This window comes from Leucopleurus acutus (genome assembly GCF_964270905.1).
Source record: "Leucopleurus acutus genome assembly, contig: HAP1_SCAFFOLD_285, whole genome shotgun sequence".
NCBI classification, from domain to species: domain Eukaryota; kingdom Metazoa; phylum Chordata; class Mammalia; order Artiodactyla; family Delphinidae; genus Leucopleurus; species Leucopleurus acutus.
The window spans coordinates 110,324-126,222 of NW_028139056.1; the positions used below are offsets into that span (position 1 = coordinate 110,324).

The window sequence follows — 15,899 nt, forward strand, 5'->3', positions numbered from 1 at the left end:
TTATCCCCTATATTAGAATTTTGGAGCCAAAGGATTTTTCTCACAAGAAGGGCAGATACCTATCTCGGTACTGAGAAACTGACAGATCATTGCAGACATGGAGCAATCCATTTCCAGATTGTTTTAGAACAGCAGGGTTGAATGTACTAATTCATGGAAACATAAAGCACCGTTCCCAGGATCTAGAGAGAGAGCTTATTCCGTGGGGGAGCCTCAGACAACCTCTTCCAACCAAGATTGTGCCCGGACTCAGGGCTCCTCCCGACCACCAGCGGATGGCCCAGGCCGCACCCCGTTTCCCACATGTTTGTTAGGGGCTCTGACCACCGAGACCCAGGTGGGACGGTCGCGGCTCCTGGAGAGTCCTCCCTGCTCGCCCGCGACACTCTGTGTCGTCCCCCGCGGTGAGGGGACTTGTGTGTGCTGTCAACACACAAGAGCTGCGCCGAGGCAAAAAGGAGACAGGACGCCGGTTGCTGCCAGTGTAGACGCAGCCAGAATGCAGGGGAATCCCATCTACGGAGATCTGTGACTGTTTCCTGTGGAACATGCAGAAAAGAAAGTGGCCCCCGGGGAGCAGCCCCAGTGCCACGACAGCACCTGTACGGACCCAGGCTCCCAAAGCAGCGAGGACGCACCGCTGGATGGCCTGTGGGTCGGGGCGTCATCTTCCCGTGGGCAGGAGGAAGGGAAGGCCCGCGGTCGCCCTCCCAGCGCCTCCTTGTTTCGCCATCCGGCCCGGGCTCCACTCCAGCGAGAGACGTAAAAAATTGGTGAATAAGTTCGGGATACAGCGCGGAGGCCAGGGAAGGCCAAGCGCCGTCCGAGTACATCCGTGTCGTTCCCCACCTCCCGATGACTTGGAAAAACTGAGAAAGTACGACCACTAATATACTGTTGAATTCTTTTTGCTAGTATTTCACTGAGAATTTTTGCATCTATATCAGTAATACTTGACAGTTTTATTTTTTCTTGTAGTGTTCTTATCTAGCTTTGGTATCAGGATAATGCTGGACTCATCAAATGAGTTTGGGAATGTACCTCAAAGTTTTTTAGAAAAGTTTGACATGGATTTGTTTCAATTCGATTTAAATGTTTGGTTGAATTTCCCAATGAAACCATCTGGTCCTAGCCTTTGTTTTGGGAAATTTTTTATTACTGATACAATCTTTTCACTCATCGTTGGTGTGTAAGGCTTGTCTATTTCCTCATGATTCAGTTTTGGTAGTTTTTATGTTGCTAAGAATTCTTTTCTTCTAGGGTATCAAACTTGATGGTATATATGTGTTGATGGTCACCTCTCATGAGCTGTGGTATTTTTGTTGCATCAGTTGTAATGTCTCCTTTTTCATTTCTGATTTTATTTGAGTATTCTCTTTTATTCTTCATTAGTATAGCTAAAAGGTTAATTTTGTTTTCATTTCAAAAACCACCTCTTGCATTGATGTTTTCTATTGTTTGCATGGTCTCTGTTTTATTTCTATTCTCATATTTCTTATTTCATTGCTCTGCTACTTGTGAGCTTAGTGGTTTGTTCCTTTGTTTGCTAGTCCCCTGAGAAGTAAGGTTGCTTATTTGTGATCTTTCTTTTTTCATATTGTAGGCATTTGTTTCAATAAACTCTCTTATTACTGTTTTTCTTGCAGCCCATAAGTTTTAGCAAGTTGTGTTTCCATTTGCTTTTAAATTTTTTTTTAAATTTAAAAGGCATTATTGTAAAGCTGTTGTAATTCCCCCCCCCAGTTTTATTGAGATATAATTGAACACAGTACTATTTAAGTTGAAAATGCACATTATAATGATTTCACTTCCATATATTGTGAAATTGTTATTGCAGTAAGATTAGTTAACATACATCATCTTATATAGATGCAAGAAAAGAAAAAAAAAGGAAAATATATTCTCCTGTGATGAGAACTCTTAAGATCTACTTGCTGAACATCTTTCAAATATACCATATGACAGTGTTAACTCTATTCATCATGTTGTATATAACGTTCTCAATACTTACTTACCCTATAACTGCAAGTTGGTACTTTTGGACTTCATCAAATTCTGCCTCTTCCCACTTCCCTCCTCTGGTAACCAAAAATCTGATCTTTTTCTATGAGTGTTTTGTTGTTTTATTTTTTTTTCCCACATTTAAGCTTGGTCTGACTTCTCTCACTTAGTATCACACCCTCAAGGTCCATCCATATTGTCACCAATGGCGGGATTTCCTTCTTTCTTATGGCTGAATATTACTCCTTTTTCTAAATATATCACAAGGTTTATATCCACTCATCTGTTGATAGACACACGTTTTTTCCATGTCTTGGCTATTGTAAACACTGCTTCTATGAACATGGAGGTGCAGATATCTCTTCAACATAGTGTTTGTAATTCTTTTAATATATTCCCATAGTTTAAAATGCTGGACCATATGGTTGCCCTATTAAATTTTAAGGGCCTTCTCTAGTGTTTTCCATAGAGGCTGAACCAATTTATAAGACAACCAAAAGCACACAAATCATCCATTTTCTCCACATCTTTGCTAGCATTTGCTAGCAGATCTCTTGTCTCTTTGATGAATTCCATTCTAACAGTCCTGAGGTGATATCTCATTGTGGTTTTGATTTAATTTCCCTGATATGTAGTGACGTTGAACACATTTTCATGTACTTGTTGTACATTCACATATCTTCTTTGGAAAAATGTCTGTTGGGGTCTTTGGCACAGGTTTTAATTGGCTTAATTATTTTGTGCTACTGAGTTCTATGATGTATTTTGGATATCAACCCCTTATTTGGTGTAAGGTTTGCAAATATTATTTTTGATTACATAGGCTCTTTTCATCTTGTTGATTATTTATTTAGCTGTGTAGCAGACTTTTAGTTTGATATAGTTCCACTTGTTAATTTTTTAAATTGTTGCTTGTGCTTAAGGTATCATCAAAAATAATATTTAAGACCATGTTAAAAATTTTTTTTATTGTTTTCTTCTAGGAGTTTTATGGCCTTCCGTCTTTACCTTATATTATTTCTATTTAATTGTCATGAGTGGTGTTAGACAGGAGTCTAGCTTTATTCTTTTGCATGTAACTATGCAGTTTTCCAAGCACTGTTTAATGAAGAGATTGTCTCTCCACCGAGTGTTCCTGACTGTCTTATCAAATATTAGTTCACCTTATATGTATGGGTTTATATCTGGATTCTCAGTTCTATTCCATTGTTGTGTATGCCTTTTTACATGACAATACCATACTATTTACATTACTATAGTTTATAATACAGTTTGATAACATGGAATGTGATACCTCCAGGTTTGTTGTTCTTTCTCATGATCGCATTGCATATACAAGTTCTTTTTTGATTCCTCATACATTTCTCTGTTGTTTTATTCTACTTTAAAAAATGCCATTGGATTTTGATAGGAATTGCATTAAATCCATAGATGGCTTTAGGTGGTGTGGACATTTTAAAAATATTAATTCTTCCAATCATGAACAAGGGATAACTTTACGTTTATTTCTGTCTTCTGCAATTTTTTTCATCAGTGTATTGTAGCTTGTATTGTAGATATCTTTCAACTCCTTAGATAAATTTATTCCTTATTATTTTATTAGTTTGGATGCTCTTATAAATAGAATGGTTTTCTTTTTTCAGATCATTGTTAGTATCTAGAAATATGACTGATTTTTGCATTTTAAGTTTTTATTCTGCAACTTTACTGATTATGTTGATTAGTTTTAATAGATTTTTGGTGAAGTTTTTCAGTTTCTATATATAAAATCATGTTATCTTAAAATAGACACATTTTTACTTCTTAATTTCCAGTTCTGATGCCTTTTATTTCTCTTCCTTGACTGATTGCCCTGGCTAGGACTTCCATTACTATGCTGAATGAGTGGTGAGAGTGGACTCCCTTGTCTTGTTTCTGATATTAGACAAAAAGTTTCACACTTTCATTTTTGAGTGTGCTTTGAACTGTGACCTTGTCATATTTGGCCTTTTTTTAAAAAAATGTTTACTTTTGGCTGCATTGGGTCCTTGTTTCTGCATGCGGGCTTTCTCTAGTTGCAGTGAGTGGCAGCTACTCTTCATTGTGGTGCATGGGCTTCTCATTGCAGTGGCTTCCCTTGTTGCAGAGCATGGGCTATAAGCATGTGGGCTTCAGTAGTTGTGGCACACAGGCTCAGTATTTGTGGCTCACGGGCTCTAGAGCGCAGGTTTAATAGTTGTGGCGCATGGGCTTAGTTGCTCCTTAGCATGTGAAATCTTCCCGGACCAGGGCTTGAACCCATGTCCCCTGCATTGGCTGGCAGATTCTTAACCACTGCGCCACCAGGGAAGTCCCGATATTTAGCCTTTATTATGTTGAGTTACATTCATTTTATACCTAACTTAACAAATGCTTTTTCTGTGCCTATTGATATTATATTTTTCCTTTGTTCTATTAATATGATGCATCCCATTTATTTGATTTGCTAGTATTTATTCAGAATTTTTAAACCTATATTCATCAGTGTTATTGGCCTGTAATTGGCAGTGTTCATTTCAGATTATTATATCAAAGTAATGCTGGCCTCGTAAATTGAGCTTGGGAGTTTTCTCTCCTTATCCGTTTTTTCTCTTTCTTTTTTGAAAACTTTTAGGTTTGGCATTAATGCATTAAATATTTGGTAAAATTTACCAGTGAAGCCATTTGATCTTGAGTTTTTCTGCATTTGAAGAGTTTTGATTACTGATTTAATTTCCATACTACTAATTGCTTCATTTAGATTTTCTCTTTCTTCCTAATTCACTTTTGATGGGTTGTATCTTTCTAAGAATTTTTTTCATTTATCTAGGTTGCCCAGTTTGTTAGCATGTAGTAGTTCAAAGTAACATGTTATCCTTCTTATCTCTGTAGTGGTGTTGTAATGTCTTCTCTTTTATTTATAATTTTGTTGATTTGGGTCTTCTCTCCTTTTCCTTGGTTAATCTAGCTAAAGGTTCAAAATTTTATCTTTTAATGAACCAACTCTTAGCATCACTTTTCTTTTCTATTGTTTTCCTCTTCTCTATCACACTGATTTCTTCTGTAATCTTTATAATTTTCTTACTTCTGCTAATTTTGGGCTCAGTTTTGTCTTTTTCCACGTCCTTGAACAGAAGAGTTAGGTTTTTTATTTGAGATATTTCTTAATTCGGAAGGTAAGCATTTGTTGCAATAAACCTCCCTCTTAACACTCCTTTGGCTGCATCCCATAGCTTTTAGTATACTGTGTTTCCATTTCAGTTTGTCTCCAAATACTGTGTTATTTCTTCTTAAATTTTTTCTTTGATAAATTAGTTGGTCAGGAGAGTGTTGATTAATTTTTTTGTATTAGTTAGAGTTCCAGTTTTCCTCCTGTTATTGATTTCTAGTTTAATAATATTTTCAGATAATATACTTGGTATAAATTAAGTCTTCCTGAATTTATTAAGATTTGATATGTGGTCTGTCATATGGTCTTTGCTAGAAATTATTTTTTCTGCACTTGAGAAGACTGTGTATTCAGCGTATGTTGGATAGAATGCTCTGTATATGACTCTTAGGATCATTTGGCCTTTAATGTTCTTCAGATAAACTGATTCTTTTTTTTTAATTGAAATATAATTGAGTTACAATGTCGTATTAATTTTTGCCATATAGCAATGTGTCTCAGTTATACACTTATATACATCTGTTTTATATTCTTTTCCATTATGGTTTATCTCAGGATATTGAATATCCTGTTCCCGGTGCTATACAGTAGGACATTGTTTTTTATCCATTCTATATGTAAGAGTTTGCAGCTACTAACCCCAAACTCTCAGTCCATCCTTCCCCAACTCCCTCCCCCTTGGTAACCACAAGTCTGTTCTCTATGTCTGTGAGTCTGTTTTGTTTTGTAGATAGGTTCAATTGTGTCATATTTTAGATTTCACATATAAGTAATACCATATAGCATTTGTCTTTATCTTTATGGCTTACCTCACTTAGTATGTGAATCTCTAGTTACATCCATGTTGCTGCAAAAGGCATTATTTCATTCTTTTTACGGCTGAGTAATATTCCATTGTATATTTGTACCACATCTTCTGTATCCATTCATCTGTTAATGGATATTTAAGTTGCTTGCTTGTCTTAGCTATTAGAAACAGTGCTTCTATGAACATTGGGGTGCATGTATCTTTTCGAATTATGGTTTTCTCCAGATATATGCCCAAGAGTGGGATTGAAGGATCATAAGGCAACTCTATTTATAGGAACCTCCATACTATTCTCCACAGTGGCTGTGTCAATTTATATTCCCACAACAGTGTAGGAGGGTTCCCTTTTCTCCACACCCCCTCCTGTGTTTCTTATTTGCAGACATTTTGATGATGGCCATTCTGCCTGGTGTGAGGTGGTACCTCATTGTAGTTTTAATTTGCATTTCTCTAAAAATTAATGATGATGGGCAACCTTTTGTGTGCCTATTGGCCATCTGTATGTTTTCTTGGGAGAAATGTCTGTTTCAGTCTTCTGCCCATTTTTTGATTTGTTTTTTTGGTTTTTTGTTATTGAGTTGTATGAGCTTTTTGTATATTTTGGAAATTAAGCCCTTGTTGGTCACATCATTTGGAAATATTTTCTCCTAGTCTGTATGTTGTCTTTTCATTTTGTTTATTGTTTCTTTTGCTGTAAGAAAACTTATAAGTTTGAGTGGGTCCCATTTGTTTATTTTTGCTTTTATTTCTATTGCCTTGGGAGACTGACCTAAGAAAACACTGGTACAGTTTATGACAGAGAATGTTTGGCTACGTTCCCTTTTAGGAGTTTTATGGTGTTATGTGTTATATTTAAGCCTTTAAGCCATTGTGAGTTTATTTTTGTGTATGGTGGGAGAGTGTTCTAATTTAATTGATTTGCATGAACCAACTTTTCCAACACCTCTTGCTGAAGAGACCGTCTTTTCCCCCATTCTCTATTCTTCATCAGAGATGAATTGACCATGGTTCTGTGGGTTTATTTCTGGGCTCTCTATTCTGTTCCATTGACCCATATGTCTGTTTTTGTTCCAATATCAGGCTGTTCTGATTAGCATTGTAGCATTGTCTGAAGACTGGGAGGGTTATGCCTCCTGCTTTGTTCTTTTTCCTCAGGATTGCTTTGGCAATTCTGGGTCTTTTATGGTTCCATATACATTTTAGGGTTATTTCTTCTACTTCTGTGAAAAATTTTCATGTGTAATTTGATAGTGATCACATTAAACCTGTAGACTGCTTTGGGTAGTATGGACATTGTCATTTTAAACAGCTGCAGCCTGTTCTCACTGTCAGTGGAACCAGCTCCCCTCTGGAAGCAGGTGTCCATGCAAGGCTCTTAGAAATAAGACAGACAACACTACCCACACCTCTGACCACTGTGCCTTTGCTTTCTAGAAGTAACCTCCTTAATCAAGTGGGTGGCATCTTGGGATGAGGCAGCCATTATCCTCCTGGAAGAGTCGGTGCCCCTCGTACCACTGAGGAATGAGTGGTCCTGTGCCTCATTCACACCAAGGGTTTCAGTTTCAGGAGTTTGGGGAGCTTTTGTTTTGCTGCTTTAGTGGATGAGAAATGACATGTAACCCATTGGCTTCTTTTCACTTCTCTTCTGATGATTGAGGCTGGACTTTCCTCACTTTCAGTTATATCCAGAATGCAGCCACTTTTCCCAGTTCTGTGGGAGACCACTGAACATGCCTTCCTGGCTGTTCCCAGCCACAGACTGTGGTCCACATGCAGCGAGAAAACTCTTTGTGCAAGTGCTAAGTAGCTAGTGACTGGCTTCTGACCAACAGAATGTAGCCAATCAGGGGAGGTCAGTGTTAAGATTCATTGATAGAACCTCTGTCACTTTTATTTCACTTGCTGCATCCTATGTTCTCTCTCTGTTTCTGTCTGTCTCTCTCTCCTATCCCTGGACCTGGGGAAGCCTGCATGGGTGTTACTAGCTGCCATATGGAGAGGCCCACGTAGGAGAGAACACAGGGAAGTCCCAGGCCTCCAGGCAGAGGCCCTAGGCTCTCAGCTCAGACTGCATCCTGCCAGTACCCATCTCAGTGAGTCTGGGAAAAAGTCCTCCCCTGTGGAGCGACAGCTGAGACCTCAGCCTCAGCTTCATAGAGACCTTGAGTCTAGAGCACCCAGCTAAGTGCTGTGGGAGCTCAGGAGTAACTAGGTGTATGTATTTTGTATGTTGGGAAACCCTCCATAATGATCTGCAGTAAATCAGACAATCTTTAGCATAGAGCAGGTCTACTCAGTGTTATGTAGAAACAACCATAAAGATAATGCATATTAATAAAGGTAATAAAATGGACTAAAAACAATAATAGTGAGAATTATGATGATATTACCATTACTACTGTTAAAGAGAAAAATAAACTTAGAAAGATTGCAGATTTGCGTACAGACTCCTCTAAGTAAATTTCAGGGTACCTATATCAGATGTCCTCTGGGATATTTTAGAGACAGAATGCTAGGTTTGCACAAAGAAATTTTTTCTGAGAGGAGAAAACAAGCAGGTGATCCTGGGTCAGCAGGGAGGATGATATGTTGGCATAAACAGTGCAGGGCCTTCCTGGGGGACTTAGAAAAAGAAATGGTTACTTGAGCAGGCACGTCACCATCTCTATGTCTGCCAGTGCTGCACCAGCTTTTCCTGGACCCCTGAGTGAATTTAAAACATGTCCCCAGGTTCAGGCATGTCAAGGATACTCTCCTTACTTCTCACTTGTCACAATGTCAGCTTCTGGGCTGACTTTTCTAATTCGGAGGACTGGACTCCAGGTGCAACACATAAAATGTACATGGAGCTTCAGCTCTATCTCTATCCCCACTGCCTGTCAATTGACAAAGTGGCAGATCAGGGTTATTGATTGCCTTTTGATGCACCTACAGACTTACTTGGAATTGGGAGGAGAATATTACTTATGAATTTGCATGTAAAATTTTTTATAATAACCTATCTGGAAGTTGAAATACCATTTTCTTGGGAAATTGATAGGTTATGTTACACAACACCTCATATTTTTCCTTTAGCAACATTTCTTCACAGTATATATATTTCTGAATATGTATGTAAGGCACATGCCATATCAGCCCAGAGAAGCCATTGACGGGGCTTTAGAGATCAGTGACCTTTGAGAACGTGTTTGTAGTACTCACTCATAAAGAGAAGGAACTGCTGGACATATTGCAGAGAAAGATATACACAGATGTGATGCTGGAGGACGCCCGTTGTCTCATCTTCTGAGTGCATCTCTCAATATTTATTTACTTCCTTATGCATGTCTTATTTATATAGACTCTGCAGCTTCCACATATGCTGCTGCACTCTTGTCCCTGACTCATGCTTCTGTAGCACTTAGAGCAACCTGGAACGAATGTGTTCCTTTAATTATCACACCACATTTGTCCCTGCATGGAGATAAAATCTCCATTACCACAATCTCACGTATACCTTACTAGTCTGCCACCAACACGCAGAATAATACTGGACACAGGTGAGGGTTATTTTATCTAACAGACAAGTGACTTTATGTTGCTAAGTAATTCTTCTGCTCGGGGGACTACTATGAGGTTTGAACACAGCAAAAAACACATGACAGCTTGTATCCCCCTTTCTACATGAACTCCAAGTAATAACCTCATGGGTCTTACGTTTATTGGATTCTGTTAGAAAACAGTGTTAACCACATTATGAAAACGTTGCTTCCTTCCTGGCTGAGACGTCTAGGCAGCCTGCAGCCTGTCTTTCCTCTTGGGCAAGAAGAGCAGCAACCAGAGACTTTTACTGTCTTTGAGTGAAGTGTCGGGTGACAACCTTCAGTGTTTCCCCCCTTCCGGGTGCTCGAACTTGGGCTGCCATTGATGCCCCCACACTTGAGCCTTGGCATGTTGTCCTGCACTTGCATTGCATGCACTGTTCTCAGCACAGAACTTTAAATCCATCTAGCATTTCCCACATGTATCAGGGCATCCACTCTGCAAAACAGATAAAATTTCCCAGTTGGAGCAAGAAGAGTAGGTGTGGAGGGAAGAGGAGGGTTTCCCCAGGCTGGGGTCCAAGTCAGCTCCAGACACATGTGCTCTGTGTGGGGAGGGAGCAGGACACTTGGAATGTCAACTGGAGGTTGGCTCGACTAAAGGATATTTTTAGAAATGTATGTGAAGCCATTGGGTCAAATTATCCAGATTCTGTCATTATGCATCACACATCAATTTCTCTTCACGTTTCCCCCTGTACTTTTCACCTCAGAGAAGCAAAATTCCTGTCCACGTGGGAGTTAAAATTTCATGTTTTTGTCTTTGCCACGGTCTCTTTAATAATTTTTCCTCTCATATTCCCTGTAGCATCTGAATTTATTTTATTTTTCTTCTACCTAAACACTGAACATCTTATTAACATTTTTCTAAACCATGTTTCTATTCACTGGTATATTCCTCAAATTCATGTTCTTTCCCCATGTAATGTACTTTTCAACAATTTAATCCCCAAATGTCACATGTGTTGTTTCTTATTTATTTATTTAATTTAATTATTATTTTTGTCTTATTTCAAGCAAAAACTGTGACCATTAAAAGCAAGAAATGATATCCAAGCAAGTTATTTTCCTGGTGGAACAATGTAGCTGTAAGAAAATAGTAAATTTCTTCAGGTGTGAACCCTGGTCATCCACATGTGAAACCTGGGAATGAGGTAAGTGAGGAATTCAGCAGACTCATAGAACTCAGTTACAGTGCAGTGTAAACACTAGATCAGCATAAAGTGTTCACTTTATGGACTAAATTAGACTGAATTTTGATGATAGCTAGTAGAAATCCCACAAAGGGGGGAAGTCCATGCAGAAGATTTACATACTATGTGTATGTAACTGACATGGAGATCATTTTAACTGGAGAATATCATTCAATAGACTTACATACACATGAGTATTCACAGCATAGAAAACACTTTTACTGTAATGAATGAAGGAGAGCCCTGAGGGATTTTTAATTCCTTAGTCAACATTGAATCCTCACACTGGATCTATCAATGATAAAATCAAACTGAAAAGGCGGAGTTCATATCAAAATTCTCAGACATGGAAAAACGCTTATCAAGAATGTTTTACCACACATTTCAGCTATGAATTCATAATTTTGACTAATAACCTCTTATTTTATAAATAAGTAGAATAAAAATATAGATTTGTTAAGTAAACTTAGAATGATAAATACAAAATTTTGAAACAATAAGTACTTTTGTAAATAGGTTAGCATTAAGAAATATATATAAACAAAGTTATATGTGACAATTATTATGATCCACTTAATTGTGATTGTCAGTAAGATTATCAGTTGCTTTCTCATCAGAAATTTTGCAGGCCAGAAGAGAGTGAAACGATATGCTTAAAGTTTGGCGGGAACTACCTACCAACAATTCTATATCTTACAATATTATTCTTCAAAAATGAGGAACATGAGAGACAGTCTCAGGCAAAACCTGAAGGAGTTCAGTACCATAATATCTATCCTTCAAGAAATGCTAAAGGGAGTACTTCAAGTTCAAATGAAAGGACACCAGTAACTTGAGGCCATATGAAAATATATATGTCTCTGATAAAGGTAAATAAATGGACAAATAGAGAAAACACTATAATTTTGACTTGTAACTACACTTTTTATTATTCTAGGATATTTTTTAAGCCAAAATATTAAAATAATTATAAATGTATTGCTATTGCGTGACTGTTTCCCCCAAAATTCATATGTTAAAAATACAACCTCCAAATGTGTTGGTATTAGGATGTAGGGTCTTTGGGGGGTGCTTAGGTTATGAGGACAGAGCCACCATGAATATAATGTGTGTGCTTTTATTTATTTTAAAATATGTATTTATTTACTTATCTGGCTACATTCGCTCTTAGTTGCAGCACGTGGGATCTTTGTTGTGACGCACAGGCTTCATACCTAGCTGTGATATGGGGGCTCGGTAGTTGCAGCACACAGGCTCTCTAGTTGTGGCAGACAGGCTGTAGAGCCAGCATACAGGCTCAATAGTTGTGGTGCATGGGCTTAGTTGCCCTTTGGCATGTGTGATCTTAGTTCTCTGACCAAAGATCGAACTCATGTCTCCTGCATTGGAAGACGGATTCTTAACCACTGGTCTACCAGGGAAGTCTCTCGTGTGCTTTTAAAAGAGACCTCAGAGAGCTCTCTAGTCCCTTCCTCCAGGTGATGATATAATGAAAAGTCTATGACTCAGAAAAAGACCTTTACCTAACAACCTTGATCTCACACTTCAGCCTCCAGAACCATTAGATATAAACTTCTGTTTATAAGCTACCCAAGCTGTGGCATTTTGTTATAACATCCCCAAATAATGAATTCGTACATCTACATTAACAGAAAACAATGTATAAATATGTGACTTGTGACATTACTAACATGTAATTAATGTGTAAATATGTGACATTAATAACATGTAATTAATGTGTAATGTAATTGGAGATGTAATAGAGATTTTGTGTGTGATTAAAATTATGTTGATATCAGTTTAAGCTAGTTTGATAGGATTTTATATGTAACCTCCATGGTATCCACAAATTGATTATCTATAGAATATACACAGAAGGAAATTAAAAGTAAGTCAAGTCAGTGGACTTCCCTGGTGGTCCAGTGGCGAAGACTCCATGCTCTCAATGCAGAGGGCCTGGGCTCAATCCCTGGTCAGGGAACTAGATCCCACATGCCACAACTAAGAGTTCGCATGCTGCAAAGAAGGTCAAAGGTCCCCCATGCCACAACTAAGACCTGGCACAGCCAAAGAAATTAATTTTGAAAATGAGTACAAAAAGTAAGAACAAAGGACGTCAGTATGTGAGAAAATGTGGGACAGAAAAGCTATATGACATTACAGAAAACAAATTGGCAAGTAAATGTCATTCCATATCAGTAATTTATATATATATATATATATGTGTATATATATATATATATATATATATATATATATATATATATGGCTTAAACTCATCAGTTAAAAAACAAAGATGTCCCCAGCCTTTTTCCGGCATCTGGGCCTGGAGGGGCTGTTCTGAAGACAGGCGAGCAGCAGGGAGGCCCACGGCAAATCCCAGCCCGATGCGAGCTGTTCGTCGTTTTCCCGGGACAGCTCCAGGGTCTTGGTGTCCAGAGAGCTGCTGATGGAGGGCAGGGGCGGCCGCAGAGGTATATGGGACAGGTTGCTTATCAACTCCAAGCATAATTCCAGAAAGAATTCCACTCTTCAAACAGGATAGAGAGGAGTCCCCTATTGGACCAAGTACAGAGCTTTTTCCCACAGATGGCTCAGGCAAATGAAAAGCTAAGGAAAGAAATGTCAGCAGCACCACCTGGTCATTTCAATATTGAAAATATTGACACACTCGGAAAAGTTAGGCAAATAGATATGACCTTGTTTGAGATGAATCAGTCTGATTCAAAAGAAGATGACAGTTCACAAGAGAATTCACAAGACAGTTCAGAGGACAGTTCAGAATTTGAGGATGAAGATGATAGCACCTCTTCTGAAGGTGAAGTCACCATCGATACAATTAAGCTTCCTCATTCAGAAGATGGAAAAGGCAAAATAGAGGTTCTGGACCGTCCTGCCAGTGAAAAAAAAGAAAACAGGGACATAAACAATCTGAGAAACAGGTGATAGTTCCCGCTAATTCTGTGGAAAAGAATGTGGCTTGCTGGTTATTTTGCATTTCAGATACCTATAGTGTTTGTTTGCAAAAATGAATGTATTTTGCTTCTTGAAGAAACAGAAGCTAGCTTTTAAAGAGTTGGAAGAGATAGCATTTGGGGAATCTTCTAAGAGTAGACTGTTTTTGATCTCACGCTAAAGAGATTTAGTTTAGAAACTTTAACTTTATGTATGGTGATGGGTGAATTTGTTAGCATCCTCTTTCATCAGCATAGACTTCAGAAATCTCAAACTTATTTTAAAGTAAAAATACAAGTTACCCATTTCTTTTTGTTTTAAATTGGCCTCTTGGGGCTTCCCTGGTGGTGCAGTGGTTGAGAGTCCGCCTGCCAATGCAGGGGACACAGGTTCATGCTCCGGTCCACGAGGATCCCATATGCACGGAGCAGCTGGGCCCGTGAGCCATGGCCGCTGAGCCTGCGCATCCGGAGCCTGTGCTCCACAATGGAAGAGGCCACAGCAGTGAGACGCCCGTGTACTGAAAACACAAAACAAAACAAACAAAAACTTAGGTTGGGTTTCTTTTTAGGTTATTATAAAGTCATATTTATTTGTTACCATCAAAATGGGTTCATTGAGGGAGAAGTTATTTTTTTTAAAACATCTTTATTGGAGTATAGTTTCTTCACAATGTTGTGTTGGTTTCTGGTCTGTAACAGAGTGAATCAGCTATATGTATACATGTGTGCCCATGTCCCCTCCCTCTTGCGTCTCCCTTCCACCCTCCCTATCCCACCTCGAGGGAGAAATTTTTCACAAAGAATTACTTATATTTAGATGCCCTCAGACATATCTACTTTAATTAAAAAAAACAAATCCTTTCCAGTTTGAGCTGGAAAACTGGTGCTCTGTGGTTTAATCACTGTCAGTGACTCTGTAGCCTCTCAGTGCATGTAAAATTTGCTTGTTGGAAAATTTTGTGGGTTTTTTGGATTTCTTTTTTTCCTCATAAAGGAATTTTTTTGTTTGTTTCAGCTATTAAAATTATTCCTTCCAGTTGCCCACAGTTTTGAAACCTATTAATTGTAGAGAATAGGGACACCCCAGGAAAATAGGGCACAGTACATAAAGAGGTAGTAACAGGTTTTCCCTTTCAAAAGGCAAAATGATCCTGCATTGGAGTTGCCTTTCTGCCACATTCTTGATCTTATTTAACTTGTTTGGGACCTCATCTGCCATGGGCCTGGCTTTGCTCAGGATATAGACCTGAGAGTTTAAAGGACTGTCTCCAAGTGCATTGAGCTAATGAGACTTTGTTGCCTAATATTTTAGGGGTTTGTTTTTTAACTATTTTTACCTACTGCTCTCATTAGCTTATGACATCTTGTAAATACTCTGAAGATAATTCTCCAAGTTCCTTCTGGTATTTTTCATTGGGAATTGGAAATCGGCTGTGCACTCAAAGTATGCAGAAGTGAACAGATCTGGAAACGAGACTTCTCAGCTGCAAAGGGTAGACTTTGTAGCACCAAACACAGCTGTGATGGATTATTGGTGTGAATATTTAAGGATTGTCTTCTACCAGATAATATTCATGCCACATTGTGGGAAGAGTTGTATTTGTCTGGTTCACTCCTTAGCTTGGTGCATGGTACACAGTAGGCACCGAATGATGTCGATAAATGAATTTACAGGTATATTGAGGATGTACAGGGCATTTTAAGCCATGCTATCCATGCGGTTATGAAAGTGTAACTTCACTGGAAATACAAAGCCAAGTAGAAATAGTCTGATGGTCAGTGAAAGAGACTAGTCAGTCTAGAATACATACTAGTGTGTAGAATTATATTTCTCTCCTGCCATGGCCTTCTCATATAATACGACTAGGTATTCTATACAGTTAAAGAAGTCAACTAAATTCAGTTCCTTTGGACATTCTTATGACATAGGAGGAAAAGGAAAAACAAAAATTTAATATGTGACAGGGATGTCGTTTTAAGTAAGTGTAAAATGGTGAATTATTTAATATACAGAGTCAGGCATGGCTGTTTTTAAACCAATTTGTACTAAGATAAATTATGTAGGTCTTAAAGATTTAAATATAAAGAAATAAAATTATAAGTTTCATACTAAAATATAGGTGAATAATAACATTAAAAAAACAAAGATGGACAAGATAGACATAAAAAGGGTCCAACTATATGTTGTCT

General features: G+C 38.2%; 1 protein-coding gene across 1 annotated transcript; it reads left to right on the forward strand.

The window, feature by feature from the left end:
* Positions 1-548: 548 nt before the first annotated feature.
* LOC309978938 (NOP protein chaperone 1-like) lies at positions 549-14,038 on the forward strand (the record flags this gene model as incomplete). Its single annotated transcript, XM_082865787.1, is given in 3 exon segments — positions 549-877; positions 13,099-13,286; positions 13,289-14,038. Coding segments are annotated over 3 exon segments (927 nt in total). The 3' UTR covers positions 13,699-14,038.
* Between the last annotated feature and the right edge of the window lie 1,861 nt (positions 14,039-15,899).